The sequence below is a fragment of the Elephantulus edwardii genome, unplaced genomic scaffold (assembly GCF_000299155.1).
Source record: "Elephantulus edwardii isolate Elephantulus edwardi_28Jun2011 unplaced genomic scaffold, EleEdw1.0 scaffold00153, whole genome shotgun sequence".
NCBI classification, from domain to species: Eukaryota; Metazoa; Chordata; class Mammalia; order Macroscelidea; family Macroscelididae; genus Elephantulus; species Elephantulus edwardii.
The window spans coordinates 1,849,819-1,875,609 of NW_006399903.1; the positions used below are offsets into that span (position 1 = coordinate 1,849,819).

The window sequence follows — 25,791 nt, forward strand, 5'->3', positions numbered from 1 at the left end:
GGGTCCTTGGAGAGGGACATCATGCTTCGGAGGGTGGAGGGAAGGCACAAGAGGGGAAGACCCTCTATGAGATGGATTGACTCGGTGACTGGGGTAATCGGGATGGGTGTGTCAGAGGCGGTACGGTTGGCGCAGGATAGAGCTGGGTTTAGGGCTGTTGTGCATAGGGTCGCTATGAGTCGGAAACAACTCGACGGCACATAACAACAACATACTGTCAAATCACATCTAACTGGCACAGTAGGAGATTGTCCCTTTTTCTCCAGCAGAGCATCTGGTGGATTTGAACTGTGCACCTCTGGGATTTTAGTGCAGCTTCTTGCCCCTAGGCCACCAGAGCTCACCCTTTTCCTGATTTTTAAGCCATAGAATATGCTCTTGTTTGGTTTGAAAAGCTTCACCTTGACCTACATATAAGTTCTGAATGAGCACAAGAAAGTGTTTTAGAATTTCTGAGTGTTATCCATAATTTGTTATGAACCCCTCAGTCAAATGCCTCTGCTTAGTCAATGAAAAACAAGTAAACATCTTTGTGGCCTTCTCTGCTTTTAGCCAAGCTCCATCTGACACCAGCAATGAGATTCTTCATTGCACATTCTCTTCTGAATCTGGCTTAATTCCTGACAGTTCCTTGTCAGTGTTCTGCTGAAATTGCTTCTGAATTCTTTTCAGCCCCAAATTCACTGCTGCTGTATTAGTTTCAATTCATGACAGCCCTCCTTAGGGTTTTTGAAGCTATAAATCTTCGTAGGAGGAGACCGTTCACATTTCTCCTGTGCAGTAATTGGCGAATTAAAATTGATGGTTTTTCACTTAGAAGCCTGACACGTAACACATTATGCCACCAGAATTCTTTTTCTTCAGCAAAGATATGAAATCCTTGAAGTTAAAATATTAAAGCTAGGAATTCCAGGACTTCTGCAGGTTACTTAATCTCTGTAAATTTCACTTTCCCCATTTAAAAAAAAAATAAATGGAAAAACAACAGCCTTAAGGGCTTTTGTTTGTTTGTTTTTTGTTTCACGAGAATGAAATAAGATCATCTATGACACCACAAAGCTGATATCCGGCATTTCCAGCTTGGAAGACAGAGGTGTAAATTAGAGTGATTTATCTCTAAGCCAAGTAACATCAAGTTAAGTCAACCACAACAAAAAGCTAAGGAAAGGAAGGAAGACTTCTTTCCTAGAACATTCAGAGAGAATATTCCCCTGCCAATCCTTACCCCTGTAAAAGGAGCTCTGGTGGCCTAGTGGTAAAGAGCTGCACTGGCAACCCAAACGCACAAGGCTGAATCCACCAGCTGCTCCATGGGAGGAGGATGGGCAATCTCCTCCTGTAAAATTTACTACCTTGGAAAACCCAATGGAGGGTGAGCTGTGGGTTGGTTCCAACTCGATGATACACAACAGCAACAAATCGTTACACCTATAATTGTGGACCTCTAATTTCCAAAGAGCAAGCAAACATGTCTTGGAGAGAGTACCACCAGGATGTTCCTCAGAGGGAAGGATGGTGAATCTTCATCTCATATGCTTTGGGCGGGTTGTTAGGCAGGGCTAGTCCTTAGAGAAAGACACAATACTTGGAAAAGAGCAGGGTCAGCAAAGAAGGGGAATACCCTCAACGAGACGGATTGACACAGTGACAGTAACATTGAATCAAGGATGTCACAGATGACGAGGGTGGCACAGGACAGGACAGGGTTCAGGTCTGACATGCGTAAGATTGCTATAAGTCATACTATAGTCAGTGGCACCTAACAACAACACTTTCCGAAATTACGAGAAAATGAAATGTAAGATAACTAAAAATAAAAAATGACATCCCATTATTCAAATGTAATTACCTATCAGACACTGAAAGCTTACTGGGAAAGTTAGCAGATGATATTCTATACGTTTTATTTGATATGTTGCTGTTGTTGTGTACCACGGAGTCAGAAGTGACTCATAGCTGACCCTCCAGCAGGTTTTCAAAGGCAATGAATCGCACAGGAGATGACTGCCTGACCTTCTCCCACAGAGCAGCTGAAGGCCTCAAACAATGTGTCTTTGGGATTGCAGTGCAGCTTCTTGCTACAAGGCCACCTAATCAAGCAATATAAGGATTTTTTTTTAGCTTTGCCATATTCTTCAATTATTCCACTACATATGAAGTCCAGCATTAAGACATCAGTTATTGGTTCTAAAACTCTCTGAGCCAAAAATGTCTTGGTTCATTTAAGTTGCCCTAAAACTCCAAAGCTTACCAGAAGGATATCTATCTGTGTTTCACTGACTATACAAAGGCATTTGACTGTGTGGATCACAGCATATTGTGACTAACCTTAAGGAGAATGGGAATCCCAGAACACTTACTTATGTTTATGCAAGACCTATACTTGAACCAGGAAGCAGTCCTCAGAACAGAGCAAGGAAACACTGCATGGTTCAACATTAGGAAGAGAGTATATCAGGGATGTGTCCTGTCTCCATATCTTTTCAATCTTTATGCAGAACAGATAATTTGAGAGGCTAGACTTTATGAGGAGGAAGGTGACATCAGGATTAGAGGAGGACTCATCAACTACCTACATTATGCAGTTAACACAAGCTTGCTTGCTGAAACTGAGGAGGACCTGAAGTACTTGCTGCAGAAGGTCAAGGACTATAGTTTTCAATGTGAATTGGAGCTCAACATCAAGAAGATAAAGATTCTCACCACTGGGCCAATTGGCAGTACCATGATGGATGGAGAAGAGACTGAGATTGTTAACAGTTACAATGTGCTCAGCTCCACAATCAACACTTTGGGCACCAGCAGTCAGGGAATTAGGTAAATCTGTTGTCAGGGACCTTTCCAGAGTACTGAAAAGCAACGATGTTAGTCTAGAGACGAAGGTGCACCTGAGCCAGTCCACAATCTTCACAATTATTTGCTATGCATCAGAGAGCTGGATAATGACTAAGGAGGATAGAAGCAGCATTGATGCCTTTGAGTTGTGATTATGGAGATGAGTCTTGTACCACCAAGAAAATAAACAGGTCTGTCTTAGAGAGAGTGCAACCAAGTTTCTCTTTGGAGGCTAAGATTTTGAAGCTTCTTCTCACATACTTTGGCCATGTGGCCAGGAGGAATCAACCCTTGGAGAAGGACATCATGCTCAGAGAGTGGAGGAACAGCACAAGAGAGGAAGACCCCAGATGACATGGATTGATGCAGTAACTAAGGCACTGGAGATAAGAGTATCAGAGTCAGTGAGACTGGCTCAGGACAGGGCAGGCTTCAGAGCTGCTGTATATAGGGTCGCTATGAGTTTCAGGTGACTTGACAGCACATAACAAAAACAACAGCAACAACAAAGCCCCAGAAGGCTCAACTACCATAAAACTAATTGCAGTATGGCAATGGTTGTTATGTACCATAGAGCTGGAACCAACTCATAGCTGATTCTCCATTGGGTTTTCAGAAGCAGGAAGGGGCATAGGAGGAGACTGGTCATCCTTCTCCGGCAGAGCATCTGGGGGATTTGAACTTCATGTCTTTCAATTAGCAGCAAAATTCCTTACCACTAAGCCATCAGAGCCCCTTATAGTATGGTAATGGATAAAAAGAACATTATATTCCATCTGTGCTGTCATTTCGTCTACCTTTGATCATTATCATGATGATTGTACTTACTTGAGTTGTTTACATGTTTCCAAGTTAGTTTACAAGTTACGTGGATTTTGGTTAATGTTTCAGAGAGCAAGCTTCTAGATAAACAAAATACCAAATCAATCTATAGATGTATTTTGAGGCATCAATATTTGGTTTTCAAAAACAAAGTATTTGTGTCTTCATTTGTTGAAAACTTTGTGTTTTCCATAGTGAACATTCACCAATAAAGAGTAAAGTGAAATCACTCAAGGATAAATGTAAGATGCAGTCTCAAAGTTGCAATAAAGACAAATAGGTGATACTAAGATTCTGAAGGATGAAGAGAAGAGGAGTGCTTTTTCATATCCTATTAAAAATGAAAGCACAAGTCTGGGGCATTTTCTAGCCACTAACATCATATTTCTTGACCCTGCCTTACTGATTCAGTTCCCTGGCAGGAAATCTTGAATGTTATAGGAACCTCTTCTATATTCCTATAATTTTATAGTGCTATAGTGTTGTGGGGGTTTTTTGTGGTTTTTATTTTACGTTGACATTGTAGCTGAAAAAATATCCAGCAGCACGCAATAGACTTAGTATCGTTATAGAAAGTCCATGCTTAAAGGCTCATGCAATTCTGATTGAAGAAGGATTACAGGGAAGAAAGGCGCATCGGAGCTTGGCTTTGCTGGGCTTCACTCTCCCTGTGGACCCGAGTACAATAGCACAGAGGCTGAGCGCTCCCGTGCTGTGGTGAAGAGATAAGACCAGTTGACCTAGAGACCCTGAGCAGGTTCATTTCAAGCACTTCTACCTGGGAGGCTTACCTTCAGAGGCAACACCTCTTTGTTGATGGAAAAAAAGGAAGCCATGGCTTTGGTCCAGGAACAAAGACCGGCCACATTCCCACACACGCGTTTAGCCGTTTCGTTGTTGTAGTCTGCCATTTCAAAGTAAGGATTCAAAAATTCTATCACTTCTTCATTGATTGTGTCTTTGGGGAATTGCTAGGAAAGAAAGCAGTCAGATAAAGTCAGAATCCTTCTTTCCATGAGGTCATTACACTCGCATTTGCCAGTCAGTTTGGAACCAGGAAACAGCCAAAGTTGGGTGAATGACATCATATTTTAACAATGGTTCAGGATTTTTTTATGCAAAGGTCCTGGGGTGACATCACAGTATGAACTAATAGCAAAGAAGTATATGTTACAAAACAAGTTACTTTGCATAGTCAAGAAGTGCCAAGCCTGGAGAAATGGTCTGGAATTCATAAAAAAGATTAAATTATTTAGGTGGTGAATGCTAATATAATTATTAGAATTCTCAAAGCAAGAAAAACTTAATGGTATTAATCCTAAATAAATGACCTACAGAATACATAAAACCAGCAATGAAAAACAAACATAAAGGCATATTCAGCTTAAAGATGTATATGTTTAAACATTTAGGGTCAATAAAGTGCTAAATAAATTCGGACGGAAGTACTATTAAAATCACCTGAAATGTAAAGCTAATAACTTGCATATTAGGCCTGAGGCTGGTGAATTAAATTTTAATCACAGAACTATCAGGAGTTTGAATGATTGTCTTCCAGGGATACAAAATTTAAAAGCAGGAACAGAAACGGATTAAAAACTCCTCCCTGCAACTAAAGGGAAAACTATTCAAATAATGGAATTGGAATATTTGAAAGTGATCTTTGATAATTTTTTAAAAGGAGAATCATTAAACGTTTTTAACATGGAAAGACATTTAACAACTAAATAATTCTATAAATAAAAGTGCTCACAAAACATCCAAGATGTAGAGAATAAACTCTCATTTAAACCTTTTAAAAAAAAAAAACGAATAGAATTTTAATCCAAGAATCAGATATGTCTTTGGGCTCATCCACCCCATTTCTGTTGCTGAAAAACTGCTAGCTATTACTCATTAGGCTGTTGAAAAGTTCTTTTTATGGAGACATAGATACCATGTAAAAATTTTCAGATATCCTTATTGAACTGAAGTAGCTTACTGAATCAAAGCAGCTGAATTTGATACAAGCCCAATATCATTTCCTTCAAGAATTAACTCATCTCTCTGGGCTTATGATACTTAGCCAAGTGACACCTGGTCTCATTCAAGCCCTCTGAATGTATTTTACACCTAACAAGTTTTGAATTTATGCTCATTTCCTCATTTAAACCTCTTTCAATTCACTTTTTAAACTATTTGCACTCTTAAGCACTGAAGGATAGAGAAATTAAAAAAAAAAAAAAACACAAAAAACACCAAAACTTAAAAACAAATGTCTGGAAGTAACTGAAGGATGACAATGGCATAAAGACAAACATAAAGGAATTTTCAAGAACAGCATTGACACCAGCCTGGTGTCACCTGCCAGAACCTTATTCAAAGCACAATTCCATTTTCACAGTTTTCTGTAAAGCCTGGTCCATCTGTCCACTCTTATTCCCATTGTCAGAGTGCCACACACAGAGTTAATCAAAACCTTCTCGCCACTCAAACAGTACAATAAACTTCCATTGTGGCACTTAGCACACCACTGTTTTTGTGCACCAACACGTCGCTTCCCACTAACAGTAAATTCATACTGTCTCATCATTAACCTCTGTAAATGTCGATAGTTGTAGAGGGGCTTCAAGCTTTTGGTTCACAGGGTCGCTATGAGTCATGCTCTACTCAAAGGCAATCAGCAACGACAACATCACTGTTATCTAGGTCAAATCTAAATGCTGTAGCAGTAGTTTCATAAGTGATTTACTATAATATCTATAACAGAACGGCTCAGAAAATGCTACAGTACTAACAGTTACTTAAGAGACACTAGATTGAATATGGAATGAAAGTTAGCACTAAAGTTCTAGTTTGAGAAATGGATGTGGGTTGAATATTCCTAATTAGTTCTACCTCTACTCTACATCACATGCTGTATCTCAGTCCACAAAAGTCTAACTTGCCCACTTCCAATCTCTCTCTCTCTCTCTCTCTCTCTCTCTCTGTGTGTGTGTGTGTGAATGCAGAAGTAACAAAACATGTCATTCCTACAGTCTTCCAGTTTTCACATGTACAGTTCAGTGATACGAACTGTCTTCTTCATGTTAGTTGACCATTCCATAGGGATTGAAGTGATGCATCTGAAAACACTGCAAGGGAGTTTTCAATTAAACCTACTCTGGATTCCTTCTTCATTTTAAAAACTCCCTTCTCCCTTTGCCTCTTCACTTCAGTCTCTTGGTCTTCTCATATCTCTGATAACTTCCATATATATCCTTCACTTTATCCCCTCGCTTCTCACCAGTTAGGAACCTTCAGACTCCACTTACTACTCTCCTCCTTCTCTTTGTGTTGTCTCATTAACTCTCATGACTACAACTTCTAGGAATACTGAGAAAGACCAAAGCAGTATTTTCAGACGCATCAGCTCAGTGCCTATGTTTTATTCAAGGACTCTGACGCTCCAGTGAAGCTAAGCCTCCTCTTGGCACGGCATTATTGAACCACCAACCTGTAGGTTCTGTAGAAAGTTCCCTGCTGTCATCAGCTTTAAAGATTCCTGCCAGGAAGGAATGGTACAACTTTTCTCCAGGTCCACTTTCACCACGTTGACTTTCCTTTGAAACAATAGCAGCACGCAGTCCATGATCCTCATGATGAGGTGTGGGGGGCGGCCCAGGGTGCGGACAGTTGCGATGTCTGAAGGCTTGATGGTCTGCAAGATGGCAAGAGGTCACCAGACCATGTCAGCAGAGAAGTATCGACAAGCACTCATGTGTTAACTCAAAACCTTTAACAGAGGCCAGCAAGCATGTTGGTTTTGTTGTTCAAAATAAACAGAGAAAACTCAGCTCAAACGGAACTCATTGTTATCAAACAGCAACAGACTCATAACTGACCTGCCACGGGTATCCACGTGGGTATCCATGGCTATAAATGGCACAGGAGAAAATTATTCTATCTTTCTCCAAAGGAGCTACTAGTGGATTTGAACCACCAGAGTAGCACAGCCTTTGACTTCCAGCAGGTTTTCAGAGACACTAATGATATGGCAAGAGATCAGCCATTCTTCTCCCGTGGGGCTGCTGGCAGGTTCAAACCATGGGCCTTTGAATAGAGTTGGACAGCGTTTGAATCATCTGCACAACTCCATATAGACAGCACCATTGGAATATACATAGAATACAATGCAAAGCATAACCCATTTCTGTGCACATAATCCAGGTGAAATTGACTAGTCTCCTTGAGTTCTGCAAGAATTTTCTTTTTGTTTCCTTGAGATGTTCCTCAATATAAAGTCAATGCCCCCTAAGAGCCTTATCTAACCTTTAAGTTGCTTTTATAAATTTGAACTATATAGATAGTTCCCAAAAGACACTAATGTTCAAGTCAGATATTTTTTAACTAGTTCAGTTAATGATGGTTTAAAGAAGACTTCAGAAGCTATTTTTAAAATAAATTTTTTTTCATTGTGATTTTAATGAAAGTTTAGAGAAAAGTTAGACTTTCACTCATTCATAGTTGTGTATTTTACCCCCACTCCCCTCCCTTTACCCTATCCCAATTCACTTTAAAAAAAATTCATTCATTGTTGCATAATTATCTCCCTATAACTGAATGGATGGAGAAAGTGTGGTACATTCACATAATGGAATACTATGCAGCACTCAAGAGAAATGATTACAAAAAATACTACATAACTTGGGAGAGACTAGAGAGCATTATGCTGAGTGAACTAGCTTTGCCTCTAAAGGAAAATAATACTACGAGACCATTATTATAAAAATAGAAGGACATCTAGTCAAACAAGTACAGGGAAGCAGGAGCTATTTTTCTGTTAAAAGTTGGAAAATGAACTCAGCAGGGAGGTCTGGTGGCCTAGTGGCAAGAAGATGCACTGTGATCCTGAAGGCACACAGTTCAAATCCACCCAATGCTCCACTGGAGAAAAGGAGGGGCAATCTCCTCTTGTGCCAGTCGGATCCAATTTGATGGTACACACAAGAAAAAAAAAAACAAAAAAACAAACAAAACCAACACCCAGCTCTCATGGCTTCAGAAACTTTGGCAGGTAATATTTTTTTCAAGTTAGATGCAAAGTCTGAAGCATATTTAATGCAAAAACAATTTTTTTTAAGTATGCACCTGGAAAAGTTGAGGTTTTTTTTCATTTGAACATTTTCTCATGGTCAGTGAGAAGAGAGAAAGTCTGTCACAGACGTGAAGAGCTGTGACTCCCTAAAATCATACTTTGTGTCAGGAAGGGGAATGTGTGATCTTAACGAAAATGAAGTAGCTATCAGGGACACTAACCCTGGGAAAATCTAGACGACTTTGAGTACTGTCCTACTCATTACTTATGTAGGTCAAGAACCTGTCTTTCTCTCTCTGTGTCTTAAGCAACTCTGACTTGTCACAGGGAACTGACACTAGCCTGAAGGTGCAGGGCTGACAGGCTGGGTAATTAGAGCTTTCTTAGCTGAGACCTGAACTTTTAATAAAGAAACTAGAACAAAACACATTCTACTAAGCTCTTAGACACAGGGCTTTGAACTGGTTCATTCTAGTTTGACAATCTGCTGAGAATTTGCATTTGAGGACTAAGGTGCACCTGATTCAGGTCATGGTCTTTTCAGCTACTTGTTTTGTAGCTGAGAGATGACCAATGAATAAGGATGACAGAAGAAGAATTAATGCTTTGAGTTGTGGTGTGGGAGAAAAGTACTAAATATCCCATGGAATGCCAAAAGAACAAACATGTATGTCTTGGAGAAAGTGCAGTTCGAGTCCTCCTTGGAGACAAAGTTGATGAAGCTGCATCTCACATACTTCAGGCATGCTGTTAGTGTAGTTTGTTCCTTGGTTCCCTGGAAAGAGACACCATGCTTGGGAAGGTGGAGGGATAGCAAAAAAGAGGAAGACCTTCAAACAGTTAGATTGACACAGTGACTGCAGCAATGGGCTTGAGTGTGTCAGAAATTGTAAGGATGGCACAGGGTAGGACAAGGTTCAAGTCTATTGTTTGTAGGGTCACTATGAGTCATGCTCAACTTGACAGCACCTAACAACAACGATTCCTATTCCCACTCATGTGTCACACTCAGATATGCCGAATCCAGACCTATGGCTTAACTATATGCCCAAATGATTCTTAGAGAACATCAAATAGAAATAAGATTCATCTGGAGATCTTGTTAAGGTTTAGATTATGATTCTGAATATCTGGCAAGTAAAGGTAAATTCTTAGTAGTAGAATGAATCAGAATTGACAATTTCTAATACCTGCTTAGAAAAGTTCCATTAGATGGAGAAAAGATTGAAACTGTCAACGACTTCATCTTACTTATTCGGTAGAGATCACTGAATGAGGAGGATGCTGGAAAACATAATATCAAAAGGCATGGAAAGCTTCCCAAATGTTTGAAAGCTTTAGCCATTTAATAAGATTTTTAGTTACCAGATGCTCTGTTCTGTGATGCCAGAAGATAACATAAGTTCAACAAAGTTGTCTGTGTTCCTGTGTGCTGTCATCCTTTTTTCTGTATTGATCAGAAACTCTCAAGTAAACCAAAGAGATAAAAAGGGATTACGATGCCTCTAAGTCTCAGAAACCAGACACTGAAAACTCTAGGGCTAGGAAAACATAGAAGGAAAGATATCTCAATATATAAAAACGGTGTGAAAAAGGGAGAAGAAAAGAGTAAAGGCAATATCTTCATTGACTAAAAAACCTATAAAGCCATGTATTATATGGACTCAGGAAACTTAACAACTTAATGTGGGCCAAAAGGTGCAGAATTGTTGCAGGAAGTATGTTAAGGAACTGGTAAAAGAGTAATTACATTATCAGCTAAAAATACGTGCTCAATTCAGATATCTAATAACTTGAATTAGCAGTGTGTAAAAGAGTAGATGATGAGTAAGATTAAAGGAAAAGCTACTTTAAAATGAGTTTTTAATGATCTTAAATTAAATCTTCAAAACTGGACCATTCCCCAACATATTTTCTGGCTTACCACACACACTGTATCAGTGAACCCAACTTTCTTTATAATTTCAGCAACTGAACTCAGGGACAGATTAACTAAAAAGCAAAGTATTTACATGCTCAGTTACTAACGTGTAGTAAACAATTTCAACTAGGTTTCACCATATTTTTTGAAATCCAGTTGAAAGCGCAAACTACTGTAAATCAGCAAGCAAACACACTTAAATTCTCATGTGGACCTTGACTATTGGGTAATCCTTCCACTATTGCACTGATTGCATGTGTTAGATGTCTGTTCAAATTCTGCCTCTAATTAGATATATTAACACTGGTCAGTAGTTATTTATTTAGCTAACACATACACAACCCACTAACTTTGAGTTGGTTCCAACCCATGGCAACCTTTTATCAAGAAAAACTACCTATCTTTCCCTGACAGAGTATCTGGTGGATTCGAACTGCTGATCATTAAGTTAGTGTCCAACACGAAGCATCTTATATCACAAGGGTTCCTCGACATGATGAATACTGCACTGTAACAGATGAGGGAGAGAACTGTTTTAAAGGGATATATGATTAGGTATTATTGTCATGACAGGAGTCCAGAATGAAGGCTGCACAGTGCAGTGGACTTGGGGGAGGGACTGCATAACAATGAAAAAGTTTTACTTTTCAAGGAGAAGAGTAAATTTGGGGGGAGGGGGGTGGGCAGGGAGAGAAGTGCAACAATGAATGACTGGAAACCCTAAGTCTCTGTAAACTTTCATTAAGATTAATAAATAAATTTTTTTAAAGTTTTAAAAAAAGAAACACACACACACACACACAGAAAAAGAAAAGCTAAATTAAATAAGGCATCTCAAAGGTCCTCAGTGTTTTCCGTGAATGAGTGAATGACAGCCTGTAGAGTTGATGTGACTTTCTCAAAACCACACATCTTATTGAGGACAGAACTGAAATGAGACACAGCGCTCCCCACCACCATCCTGACAGTGATCATCACGTGCCAGTGAAGAATGAGGTGCCACAGGGACTATATGCAAAACCTAAAAGAACTCAGCAAGTCTTCAACCAGAAAATTGCTAGAAACCATTTCAGTGATGGGAGCATTAAACGAAACCTTTGCTATAACAAACCTTTGTGCCACAGTCTGCCTCCCGGGTGCTAAAGCTCTTCTGCTGTATCACACAGACATACCTGCAGGGCTGCCTCTGCTTCTTCTAAAGCTGGTTTTGCTGTTTCCAGTTTTTCTTCGGCAATGGCCTTATCTTTCGAGATGGTGTCTACAATGGCCTGGGCTTTATCCTTCACCTTTTGGACCTCGGCTTTCACCTTCTCAGCTGCCTGTGCTTTCATTGTAACTTCTTTTAAAACCTAAGTTGTAGGAAACAAACAACAATAACAAAAAAACAAAACCCAGCAAATATCTCCTTAACAGGTACAAAGGACCCAGGTGAAAAGGCACATATTTGCCTTGACTCGTTGATTCCATCCACTCACCCAGTTCTTCATACATAAAACTAACAGTGCTTCACTGTAATGGATTCTTTTAAAAGTACACTCGTAGGTGATATACTAGCAATTATACACATACCATTAATGATTAAGAGCCCAGAATGCTAAAGGAATCTGATAGACATGTAAATGTCCACCTACCGTGTCGGCTTTTTCATTGGCCACTTGCAGCTCCTTCTCTTTCACTTCTAGTTCTTTGCTCAAGGCTGCAACTGATTCTGATGCCTCTTTGAGTTTTTCCAATCCAGTATTCATTCTAGGATTTAAAAGTCCAAGCCAGCAGTGTCAAAAATATACGGTACTTGGCCACATTTTCCAATTAGACTAAGATGCGTTTAAAGCAAACACACCACTGCAGAATTGATTGATGGTGGCACATGGTGGTCCTCCATGAGACCTCCAAGGCTGTAAATCTCAGTGTAAAGAAACCACTAACACCTTTCTCCCATGGAGCAGCTGGTGGGTTCAAACTTCTAACCTTTTGGTTAACAGCCCATCACTTCACCTTCTACCTCACCAGGGTTCCTTTACTAAGAGTAGTGATGATTGTATTTCATAAATGAATATGCTGCAAATGTTATTATACCCAAGAGTGTCTGATGGGAAGGATAAAGGCACAGGCTTGAATTCTACCACTGAACCACCACCACCTCATAGAAAGTGGTGGTGGTGGCTGTTAAGTGCCGTCAAATAGACTCTGACTCACAGTAACCCTCTGAAGGACAGATCTGAATCTTGCCCTATTCTGTACCATCCCCGTCAGCCCATTTTACAGTCATTGTGTCCATCAATCTTGATAGGCAATTTCCTCTCCTTCTCTGATCACCCAGTCTCGTCTGGCAGTAAGTCCCTTCTGGCAAAGGGTGTGAGACAAAGTATGTCAGCATCTTTACCTCTAAGGAATACTCTGGCTCCTAAAAAACCAAGAAACTGGTTGTGGTTGTGGTTGTTGTTATGTGCCATCAAGTCACCTGTAACTCATTGTAGCCTGCCCTGGCCTGAGCCAGTCTCACCGACTCCAACACACCTACCCCCATTTCCCCAGTTACTCTATCAATCCATCTCATGTGGGATCTTCTCTCCTGTGCTGTCCCTCCACCCTTCCAAGAATGAGGTCCTTTTCCAAGGACCAGTCCCTCCTGGCCACATGCCCAAAGTATTTGATGTTGTTGTTGTTAGGTGCCATCGAGTCGCTTGCAACTCATAGCGACCTTATGTACAACAGCCTTAAACCCTGCTCTATCCTGTGCCAATCGCATTGCCTCTGACACACCCATCCTGATTACCCCAGTCACTGAATCAATCCACCTCGTAGAGGGTCTTCCCCTCCTGCGCCATCCCTCCACCCACCCAAACATGATGTCTCTCTCCAAGGACCTGTCCCTCCTTACAACATGTCCAAAGTATGTCAGATGAAGTCCCAGAATCCTTCAAAATTCTAGGCTCGAAGGAGACACTTGGTTTCACTCTTTCCAAGAACAGACCAATTTGTTCTCTTGGCAGTCCATGGTATATTCAAGACTCTTCTCCAGCACCATAACTCAAAGGCATTGATTATTCTGTAATCTTTAGTCATTTTCCAGTTCTCTGGTGCATAGCAGGTAACTGCAAAGACCTTGACCAGGATCAGCATGCCTTAGTCTCTAGACTAACACTGTTGCTTCTCAGTACTCTGGAGAGGACCCTGACAGCAGATTTTTTTTAAAAAATTGTTAAAAAATTACAGCTTGTTCAGCTCCACAATCTCAATCTCTTCTCCATGCATCATGTCAGTACCAATTGGCTGAGTGAGCAGTGAGAATCTCTTTTCTATGTTGAGCTTCAATCATACTGAAGACTACATGCAGCCCTTGACCTTCTCCAGGAAGTGCTTCAGGTCTTCTTCAGATGAAGGAAGCAGGTTTGTGTCATCTGCATAACATAGGTTTTTGATAAGCCTTCCTCCAATCCTGATGCCATATTCCCCCTCATAAAGCCCAGACTCCCGAATGATCTGTTCTGCATATAGATTCAAAAGGTATGGAGACAGGACGTATCCCTGATATATTCCCTTCTGGATTGTGAACCATGCCATGTTCCTTGCTCTGTTCTGAGGACTGCTTTTTGGTCCAAGTTTCACATAAGCACAATCAAGTGTTCTATAAGTAACATTTTCCTCAAGTTTAGCCACAATTTGTTGTCATTCACATAGTCAAATGTGTTTGCATAGTCAATGAAATACAGATAAACATTCCTCTGATACTCTTTGCTCTCTGCCAAGATCCATTTGACATTGGCAATAATGTCTCTAGTGTCACAATCTCTTCTAAACCCAGCTTGTATGTCTGGTAGTTTTCTGTCAATGTACTGTTCCAGTGATTTTTTAAAATAATCTTCAGCAGGATTTTGCTTGTGTGTGATATGAGTGATATTATTCGATAATTTCCACACTCTGTTGCGTCACCATTTTTTGGAATGGGAATAAATATGAATTTCTTCCAGGCAATTGGCCAGGTGGTGGTCCTCTAGATTTCGTGACACAACCTGATGAGCACATCCCGGGCAACATCTGTTTGTTGAAATACATCAATTCGTATCATACCAATTCCTGGGACTTTTTTTTTCCACTAAGTCTAAACTTCCTCTTTCATCACCAATGCCTCTTGACATTCTTCTTTGTCAGCCAATTCTTTTTGGTACAATGACTCTGTACACTCCTTTAATCTTTTTTTAATGCTTCTTGGATCATTTTATATTCTGCCCCATAGGATTGCATAGTATTGCAGCTCATAGTTTGAATCTGTTGACTTACTAAGAACTTAGCATTGTCCACCCTGTCGGATTCTTAGGGGCCATTGAGCCAGTGCCAGTTCATAGTGACCCTTTGTAAATAGAGTGAAACCCAGTCCTGAGTCACCCTCACATTTGTTGCTATATTGGAGCCCGTTGACTGCAGACACTGGGTCAATCCATCTCCTAGTTTGCCTTGGTGTTGCTCTTTCTCACTGACCTTCTTTATCAAACATGGATTCTTCTCTGGGACTGACAGGTCTCTCCCGACAATATGTCTAAAATAAGTGAGGTAAAGTTTTTCCTTCCTTGCTTCTAAGCAGTATTATAGCAAGACATCTCACAAGACAAATTTCTTCAACCTACTGGTAGTCAGTCCACGGTAGGACGCAAGAAACAACACTCTAGGATCAGCTGCAGAGCCGGGGTCCTCAGCCTTAGCAATAACGATACTGATTCTCTGTTGAGGGGGCTGCCCTGTGTATCTTAGGTGTTTAGCAGAATCCATGACTTCTACTGTAAAGGTCAAAGGAATTCTGACGGCTCTGAGGGCAGGTGGTTCGAATCCACCAGCTGCTCCATGAGACAATCTCCTCCCAGGTGATTTACAGCCTCTGAAAAGCCACTGACAGGTCAGTGTTGAGTCAGTTGACTTGATGGAACAATTAATTACTCCAAATATCAGCATCACTGAATACAAAACAACCCACTTGGGTCACATTGATTACATCTCACAGTGACCCTAGAGGACAGAGTTTAACTGCCCCATTGTGTTTCCAAGGCTGTAAATCTTTCTAGAAGAAGACCATCATATCTTTCTCGCACAGACCAACTGATAGGTTCAAACCATCCTCTTTCTGGTGAGCAGCAAAGTTGCTTAAGTGACTGCATCACAAAAGCACTTGTTAGTGGTATCACTCTCTCTCCTTCTCAATGTCGTCCAGTCTCTTCCAACTCAGAATGACCTTCTAATGGGTTCGTAAAGCTGTAAATTTTTAAGGGAAGAGATTGTCTATCTTTCTTCTGCACAGCAGTCGGTGGATTTGAAATGCCGACCGTTGGATTCAAAGCCTGATGCATTTACACACTTCAGTACCAAAGCTATTTTAAAAAAAGAATCAATGTCTTTAGTCATTGTCAAATGACCTTCAAGGGCTAAATTGCCCCTGGTTGAAAACTGTTATTTTAAACTCATTCCTATTTGGTCTTTATACGTACCTGTTGGCCAGGGTTTGCACTTCTGCATGCTTTTCTCCATAGATAAACTTATACCCCTGGATAAAGGAGAGGTAGGATTTAGGTGTCACGTGGGTGGAACGCCGGAATCTCTGGAAATAATCCACACACTTCTCGGCCACTCCATCCTGAAAAGAGCCCATGCACTGGACCACCTCTTTCTTGGTCTCCAAACTGCAGTCAATATTATAGGACGACAGGAAGTGTTCAGATACTAGGAAGAATAAAGACGACAGCATGAGAAATAGGCTGTGAGTTACAATTATAGTTTGACTGGCTTCCTACTTTGGTGAGTGGCCACCAGGGTCTTAAAAGTTTGCAAGCAAGCAACTAAAGTGCAACCTTTGGTCTCTTCCTGCCACGAGCAAAGAAGAGTGACGAAAATGAAAGAATGAGTGGACTATGTACTAATACCATACTGTATAGACTAGACTGTGTGCTGTACTAGGTTGTTGTTACGTTGTTATGTGCCGTTGAGTCGCTTGCGACTCATAGCGACCCTATGTACAACAGCCCTAAACCCTGCTCTATCCTGTGCCAATCTCATTGCCTCTGACACACCCATCCCAATTACCAGAGTCACTGAATCAATCCACCTCATAGAGGGTCTTCCCCTCCTGCGCTGTCCCTCCACTCTAGAACTATGTACTAATTGTTGTTGTTAGGTGCCATTGACTTGAGTACGACTCTTAGTGACCCTATGAACAACAGACCTGAATCTCATCCTATCCTGTCCCACCCTCATCATCTATTACACACTCAAGCCCATTGCTGCAGCCACTGCATCAACCCATCCAGCAGGAGTTCTTCTCTTTTGCTGACTCTCTACCAAAGATGATATCCCTTTCCAAGGTACACCCTCTGCAAGCAACATGCTCACCGTATGTGGGAGAGAGTTTCTCCATCTTTGCCTCTAAGGAACACTCTGGCTGCACATTTCCCGTGACATAGCTGTTTGGGTTTCAACAGTTTCACAGAGCAGTCAGTGGATTAGAACCACATACTTTGAAGAGGCCACGCCTTTCAACTAAACAAGCAAACTCATAAATCACAGTACTAAAAGACCTCAAGGATTTCAGTCTTCATGACTCTAGAAGAACTTCACGGGCTAGGAGAATGAGACAGTGACCAGCTACCATTGCCAACCTCTCTGAAAGGGATCATAGTCCAAAGTCCTGGGAAGAGTGGGCAAAAATAAGGACCAAAACTCAAAATCATAAAAATGGTCAGGTTTAAGGGTGCTCTGGTGGCCTAGTGGTAAGAAGCTACACTGTAATCCCAGAGGTACACGGTTCGAATCTACCAGATGCCTGCTGGAGAAGGATGGGCAATCTCTTTCTGTACTAACCAGACCCAATTTGACAGTACACACACACACACACACAAAACCCAATAAAATAAAATTTAAAAAATGGTCAGGCTTGCTGGTATGACAGAAACTAATAGAGCTCCCAATTCTATGGATCTTAGTCACTCTTCTGAACCTGAAAACAGCTTTTAGGCAAAGAGGAGACAGGCTTCCAAGGTGAACACCACCACCAGGGAGGTGTACAGTCCTTAGGGTAACCAACTGTGTGTTCTAAAAAAGACAGCATTTGCTGAAGGAGAAAATTCAGAAGACAGAAAAGAAGGCACAGGAATGAATGGAAACGAGAATCACAATGACGAAGTGGAAGAGTATTTAAGGAGTTGAAAAGTGGAATAGTCATCAATATCATACAACAAAATGTGTATCAATATGGTTCTGGTGTGGGCGGGAGAGTTTGCATGTGACTTTTTTTAAAAGACTTTGGTATTTCGTAGCACTGCATTCTTTTTGTTTTTCTTGTAAGCTACAACACTGTGGTTCCACGTCAGCATTTTTAGACTCAGGCTGATGGCATCAATGATTTTGTCTCCATTGCCCCTTCATACATGAAATAATAAAAGACATTCAGGCTGTCATCATTCTTGGTTTTCTGGCACTCACAGAAAGAACGCTCTTAAACACAGCAGGTTCTGCTGAGCTGCCAAGTTGTTCTCCAGTTTAAATAAGGACAAAAGTGCTACAAATAACTCAAAAGTAAGTGCCCCCCAGTGGTCACACTGAAAAATCTCATTTATTTTTTTATTCAGACCCTTTATTCCTCCAGATGTGTATAGAATTTTGGTATGTGGAGAGAGAGCGAGAGAGCAAGAACGAGAGCAAGAGAGAGAGCGAGAGCGAGAGAAAGCGAGAAAGAGCGAGCGAGAGAGAGAGAGTGTGTTGTTGTTGATTGCCAGAGTCTAGCGTGACTCATAGCGACTCTATGAACAAAAGACCTACTGCCTTTCCATAACTGTCATAAGTTCACCAGGTTCATAGAGTTTCCAGAGGCATGGGGTTTAGGAAATGGATGCTTAAAACCCCACAGGGGTAGGGAGGGAATGCCAGTGGAGGCCTGGAAACCTCCACTCTGGGAATGTGGCTTTGTGATGCTTGTGGATGTTGGTCTGGATGGTCAACAAAAGGGAAGTTTTTGGGGTTGTGCTATCAGATAGAGATAGAGAGAGAGATAGAGATAGAGATAGAGATAGAGATAGAGATAGAGATAGAGATAGAGATAGAGATAGAGATAGAGATGATAGAGATAGAGATGACAGAGATAGAGAGATATGTCACTAAGCTTTTTTATGTCCAGGCCATCTTGTCCTGAAAAGTAGCAGCAGGTCATTTGTGATCCACTCTAATACACGGCAACCTTTAGAAATGCTTGGGTGGAAATCTGCTGCTGGAGACCTTTACCTCTAAGCACAGGCTCAATTTTAAGACTACATTTCCTGTTAGAAGAGTAAATCCCAAGTCAGAGCTGATCAGCCACCACATATATATTGAGCATTTCCTTCACATTCACCCCTGTGATAAGTACTGTGGAGTAAAAAAGAAATATTAAGGCCAGTTGGCAGTACTACGATAGACGAAGAGATTGAGATTGTTAATGGCTTCAGTTTGTTTGGCTCTGCAATCAACAGTCTTGGTACCAGCAGCCAGGAAATCAAGAGGCAAATCATCCTGAGAAAGTCTGCTATTAGAGAACTCTCCAGACTACAGAAGAGCAATGGTGTCAGTTTTAAGACTAAAGTGCACTTGATCCATGTCATGGTCTTCACAATTACTTGCTGTGCATCAGAAAGCTGGAAAAATGACTAAGGATGATAGAGAAAAATTGATGCCTTTGAGCTGTGGTGCAGGAAAACAGTATTGAATATACCAGGGGACACAAGGAGAACAAACTGGTCTGTCCTGGGGAGGATTAAACCAGGCTGCTCCTTGGAGGCAAGGATTCTGAAGCTCCATCTGACATACTTTGGGCAGGTTGCAAGGAGGGATCAGTCCTTGGAGAGGGACAGTGCAAGAGAGGAAGATCTTCAACGAGATGGATTGACTCAGTGACTTGGGTAATGTGGATAGGTGTGTCAGAAATAACAAGGTTGGCCAAGGTAGGGCAGGGTTCAGAGGTGTTATACATAGGGTCACTATGCGTCACCAGCAACTCGATGGCACATAATAACAACAACAAAGTTGGCATAACCCCAAGGAACATACAAGTTCTGTTTGAAAGATAAGAAGTCCTGGTGATACAGCGTTAAAGCACGTGGTGACAAAAGGCCAGACATTTGGCTCCACTGGCCACTCCGTGTGAGAAAGAAGGGGCCCGTCTCCTTTCATTAAGATCACAGCCTTGAGATTCCCATCAAATCTTAAGTAATCATAACTGTAGGCAAAGGTTTAGTGGCCAGAGAGGCTGTGGTGGATGTGTTGCCCTGTTTGATCAAGGTTATGAAGCACCCGGTGTAAGCAAGGTGCCTGCGGAGCTGGTGGAAGAGGACAGATACCGACCTACAAAGAACTACCTGCTCTACCTTACAGCCCCAGATCATTCTGCTTTTTGAAATCAACATAATGAGGAACCAATTTGAAAGACCGACTGCTCGACAACCAACTGAGTTGCTCAGTACAAAACAGTATGAGCTTCCAGTCTCTTCCTCGGGCCAGAAAAATTCTATTCCTGCATGTCCAGGATGTGTAAATAATCCTATGGCCCAGTAGCCGTTCGAACTGAGAAGCTAAAACTAATGTCGCAGCATGGACGCAATGCCTGGAAAGGACACAATGAAAATCTGGTTCACATAAAAAAAAAAAAGAAGAGCTCCAGAAATTAAGGAAACATACTCAAGATTTCAACTGGCAGTGAAAGAACATGCAACTAACAGCTGGGACTAAATTGAGAGAAATGGAGGCAACTTGGGTATCCCTGGTTGATAAGCATTAGGAGATTGAACAGAGCATTGTACAACTAGAAAATGAAATCTATCAAACAAAGCAGCAACGTGGAGAGGCAAACAAAACATCCGACAAGACTTCTGAAAAGAAGAAAAACTTTCACAGACTGTCAGACATCTGAATTATTTCTGAACCATGAGAGATCATCACCACCTTCTGGGAGCCATTGGTGTTTAATGTTTAACAATTAAAGAATGTGAACTTTATTATTATTGTGTTCATACAGTTGTTGTTGTGTGCCCTCGAGTTGGAACTGACCCATCGCTGTCTCTCTGGCAGGTTTTCAGGAGCAGTTAATCGCACAGGAGGAGATTGTTCATTGCTCTCTGGTGGAGCAGCTGGTGGATTCGAACCAGGAACCTTCAGGATTGCAACACTGCTTTGAGCCACTACTTTCAGCTTAGAGTTTTAAAAAAAATTACAGCTTTGGAAATCTATGTTGTTGTTAGGTGCCATCGAGTCAAGTGTGATTCACAGCAACCCTAAGAACAACAGACCTGAGCCGTGCCCTATCCTATGCCATCCTTATCTCCTCCGACACACTAGAGCCCATTGCTGAATTCACTCTATCAGTCCATTTCATTGGGGCGTTTCTCTCCTTCGCTTGTCTACTATTTTTCCAAGTACGATGTCACTTTCCAAGGAATAGCCTTGCCTAGCTACATGTCCAAAGTAGGAATTTACCACCTTTGCCTCCAGTGAGCACCCCAGCTATACTTTCCCTAAGACATACCTGTGTGTTCTATTGTTACTCTCTTCAGTACTCTTCTCAAACACTACAGCTCACAGGCATTAATTCTTCTTCTGTCATTCTTATTCATCGTCCAGCTCTCAGATGCATAGCAGGTGATTGAGAAGACCATGACCTGAATCAGGCTCACCTTAGTCTTCATACCGACATTGATCCCCTTCGGTATTTTGGAGCAGTCCCTGACAGTGGGCATGCCCAATGCAATACATCTCCAAATTTCCTGACTGTTGACACAAAGTGTGTTGGCCTGTTGGGAAGTTCAACTCTGTTTTATAGTTCTGTCCCCTGCAAGCTGGTACCAACGCGACGAGCAGTAGGTTTTGTTAATGGACTTGCACAATGCAGATAAAAATGATTACCATCATTTTAATGCATCTTAGAATAAATAGCTTAAGAGTTTGCATAAAAATGCAGGAAAGGGTTGAATATTGTACATTAAAGAAAATAGAAATGTAGCCCAGAAAAAAAGAAAGGAAAAGAGAAGGAATGAAAGGAGAGATCCTAACTGGTGATGGTAAGAAAGACAAAAAAATGTTATCTGCTCCCTTTTAGTAATGGTTCACTACAGTAAGGGGGTTTATTCTCTTTTATTTATTTCCCTTTTTTTCTCTTTTATTAAGGAATAACATGTCAAGAGAGACATTTTACACAATGATACTGAAAGAACATGAGTGTTAAGAACTAGAAACCTGTGTCATCTTTCTCATTCACATAATTCCTGGTAAACTACAACCTTGAATGATAGATTAATAACTCACTCTTTAATTAATTTGTTGTTGTTGTTATGTGCCATCCAGTTGCTTGCAACTCATAGCAACCCTATTTACAACATCCCTAAACCCTGCTCTATCCTGTGCCAATCTTGTTGTCCCCAACACACCCATCGCCATTACCCAGTCACTGAATCAATCCATCTTACAAAGGGCCTTCCTCTCCTGCGCTGTCCCTCCACCCTTCAAAGCATGACGTCCCTCTCCAAGGACTGGTCCCACCTTGCAACACATCCAACATATACCAGACAGGACTTCGGAATCCTTGCCTCCAAAGAGCAGCCTGGCTTCACCCTTTTCAGAACAAACTCGTTTGTTCTCCTAGGAGTCCATGGTATATTCAATACTCTTCTCCAGCACCACAGCTCAAAGGCATCAACTCTCCTTCTATCATCCCTAGTCATTGCCCAGCTCTCTGATGCATAGAGCGTTTTAATTAACATTCCGAATTTGAAACTCTCAAAAGAGTTTCAAGGGTAAAATGTTCAAATTTTGCTTGATGATAGTGTTATTGGCTTGTTTTGTGTTTTTTTGGTGTTTTGTTTTGTTTTACTTTTTCTATGAGCTAGCTCTTGAATTAAATATTACATATATATTATCTAAAGTAAATCTCAAATCCATTCTACAAGGAAGGTATTACTTGTTGTAATGTTTTCTTCTCTAGTTTTTAATTGTGATTTTAGTGAAAGTTTACAGAGAAATTGGTTTTCATTAATCCATATATCATTTTCCTCCCTATTCCTGCCCCAATTCATTTTGTAATGCTTCACCTGTCCCAGTTTGTTAATTGTTATACACATAAGTCTAATTTTCCATTTTTTTCATAATACCATCCCTTTCACCTACCACAGGCTCATAGTCTATCCATTCTCCTGTACTCCCACCATATCCATTCTCCTATTAACACAGTGGGCTTTGTAGAATTTGTCCTTTTGTGACTGAGATATTTCACTCAGTATTATGTCCTCCAGACTCATCTACATTTTTGTAATGTTTTACAAGTTCGTTAATTTTCACAGTTATGTAATTTTCCATTCTGTGGATGTACCATAGTTATTCATTTGCTGATGGATACTTGGACAACTTATATCTCCTTGCTATTGGTAATAATGCTACAATAAACATGTTATTATTATTGTTGTTGTTGTTGTTGTTGTTGTTAGGTGCCATCAAGTATGATACTGTGAACAACGGATCTGAACCTGTCCTATCCTGTGCCATTATCACAATCTCTGGAACACTTGAGCCCATTGCTATGTCAATCTATCTTTTTGAGAGTCTTCCTCTCCTTACACTGTCCCTCCACCTTTCCAAGCATGATGATGCAGTCTCCAAGGAATAGCCTCTCCTAGAAACATGCCCAAAGTACATAAATGAAGCTTTATCCACTTTCCTCCAGGGAGCACTCTGCCCGCACCCTCTTCCAGACATATCTGTTTGTTCTTTTGGCAGTCCATAGGACAAACATAGATGTGCATATGTGCACAGTTCTGATTTCTTTGGGACATATTCTTAAAACTGAGATAGCTATGCCAAATTGTATTTCTATTTTCAATTTTTCGAGGACTCTTCGGTCTGCCTCCCACAGTAGTTTTTCTGTTTCACACTGCATTTATCAGTAGTGTATGAGAGCTTCCTCTCTCTGAATCCTCGCCAGTATTTGATGACTGTCCGTCCTGTTGAACCTTGTCACTGTTGCTGGGGTGAGATGATATCTCATTGTTTTGATTTGTATCTCTCTAACGGCTAGGGATTCTGAGCCTTTTTCCATGTGATTGTTGGTCCTCTGACTTTCTTCTTTAGTGAAGCATCTGCTCAAATCTTCTACCCACTTCGTAATGGGTTGTGGGTCATTTTCATATTGACACCTTGAAATAACCGATAGATATTAGATATGAGTTCCTTCTCAGATACTTGTCAAACTATTTCCTGGTCTGTGTGCTTCCTTTTTACCTTGTAGGTAAATTTTACATATATATATATACATATATACACATATACAAATATATACATATATACACATATATATACATATATATATACATGTATATATACACATATATACATATACACATAAGGATTTTATTTTTAGAAAATCTCATTCATCAATTTTATCAGTTCCTGGTTGTGAGTTTTTGGTCATGCTTGGAAGTCTGTGCATACCATAGATTTAATCTGCGGCCCTCAGTCCTGGTTTAAATTGGTTTTGGTCAAACATTCCACTAAGTGGTACAGCACTGGTCTGTGCATTGCTGTACAGAGGTAACTCGTGGTCGCCGTGAAGCTGAACACTGTGACACCGGTGTACCAAACGTGATAATGGTTACCCATGGTGGACAGTGTTTGGTGGAGCTCCCTGATTAAAGCAAGCTTGGAAGCAGGAGTGGCATCCACTTCCAAAATAGCTGGCATCCAGAAACCCTATGAACTTGGAGAAACAACCAAAGTTATACAAGTGTTCAGGTCTTTCGTTCATAGGGTCACTATGAGTTGTCTATGACTCGATGGCTCTTAACAATAACAACAACATAAGAGAGAGCTCTGTTGGCCTAGTGGATAGAAAGTTATGCTACCAAACCCAAGATGGGTGATTTTAATCTGTGGCCCTAAGGCCTGGTTTAAATTGTTTTTTTGTCAAACATTCTTCTAAGTGGTATAGCACTGGTCTGTCCATTGGCTATACAGAGGTGACTTGTAGTTGCTGTGATGCTAAACACTGCGACACTGATGTGCCAAATGCAATAATGATTATACATGGTGAACAGTGTTTGGTGGAGCTCTCCTAGCAAAACAAGCTTGGAAGCAGGAGTGGAATCCACTTCTGAAATAGCTTGCCTCCAGAAACCTTATGAACTCGGAGAAAAAAATAAAAGTTATACAAGAGTTCAGGTCTTTCATTCATTGGGTCGCTATGAGTCATATACAACTCAATGTCACTTAACAACAACAACAACAATGATCTTTTTAGTTTGGGGTCTTACCCTTAGGTCTCCAATAAACCTTGAAAACAAATCAGGAGGTGTCACATTTCCTTATCTCAAAACCTACTACACCACCATAGTAATCAAGATAACATGGCATTGATACTGCAAAGACACATAGGTCAATGGAATAGCTGAGAACCCAGAAATCAACCAATCTACTTATATCCAATTGATCTTTGACAAGTAGATGAAAAAAATTGAGTGGGGACATGACTGCCTCTTTAATGAATGATTCTGGCAAAACTGAACATTCATCTGTAGAAAACTGAAGAAATATCCACACACCACATAACACATTAGCTACATTTCTAATATATGAATTTGCAATGTTATTTACATTGGTGTTAATAATGCAGGTCATGTGTTAGCTTGGTAGACGGAGATCTGGTGACATAGTTTATAGAGAAGTCATGTTGCTAACTGAAAGGCGGAACCTCTCAGGCAGTTCAAACCCACCAGTGGCTCATAGGAGAAAGATGGACAATCTACTCCCTTGTGACCAACAGTGGCTGAAACCTCACTGGAGGGTCAGCCATGAGTCGGATCTGGTGCAATGGTGATGAGTCTTTACTTTGATCAGCTTGGTTACAATTATAATTCTGTATATACTGAAATCAAGAAACCAAGAAATCAAAGAGCTAAACAGAAAATTTCAAAAGGCAGCCCAGGATGACAAAGCAGGATACTATAATGAAATGTGTAGAGAGCTGGAGTCAGAAAATCAAAAGGGCCGAACTCGCTCAGCATTTCTTAAGCTGAAGGAGCTGAAAAACAAATTCAAGCCACGGGTGGCAATACTTAAGGATACTTTGGGCAGATTATTAAACGATCCAGGAAGTATCAAGAGAAGATGG

General features: G+C 40.8%; 1 protein-coding gene and 1 pseudogene across 1 annotated transcript in view; one reads left to right on the forward strand and one right to left on the reverse strand.

Annotated features, from left to right (window-relative positions):
• The window catches only part of DNAH5 (dynein, axonemal, heavy chain 5), a 382,826-nt gene that overhangs the window by 104,964 nt on the left and 252,071 nt on the right, over window positions 1-25,791 (reverse strand). Inside the window, exons 56-60 of the mRNA XM_006895016.1 lie at window positions 16,112-16,343; window positions 12,266-12,380; window positions 11,807-11,983; window positions 7,133-7,336; window positions 4,449-4,628 (exon numbers count right to left, since the gene is read on the reverse strand). Of these exons, the coding sequence (XP_006895078.1) occupies window positions 4,449-4,628; window positions 7,133-7,336; window positions 11,807-11,983; window positions 12,266-12,380; window positions 16,112-16,343 (908 nt within the window). The remainder of the gene's footprint in view (window positions 1-4,448; window positions 4,629-7,132; window positions 7,337-11,806; window positions 11,984-12,265; window positions 12,381-16,111; window positions 16,344-25,791) is intronic.
• On the forward strand, window positions 18,536-20,516 carry LOC102871668 (annotated as a pseudogene).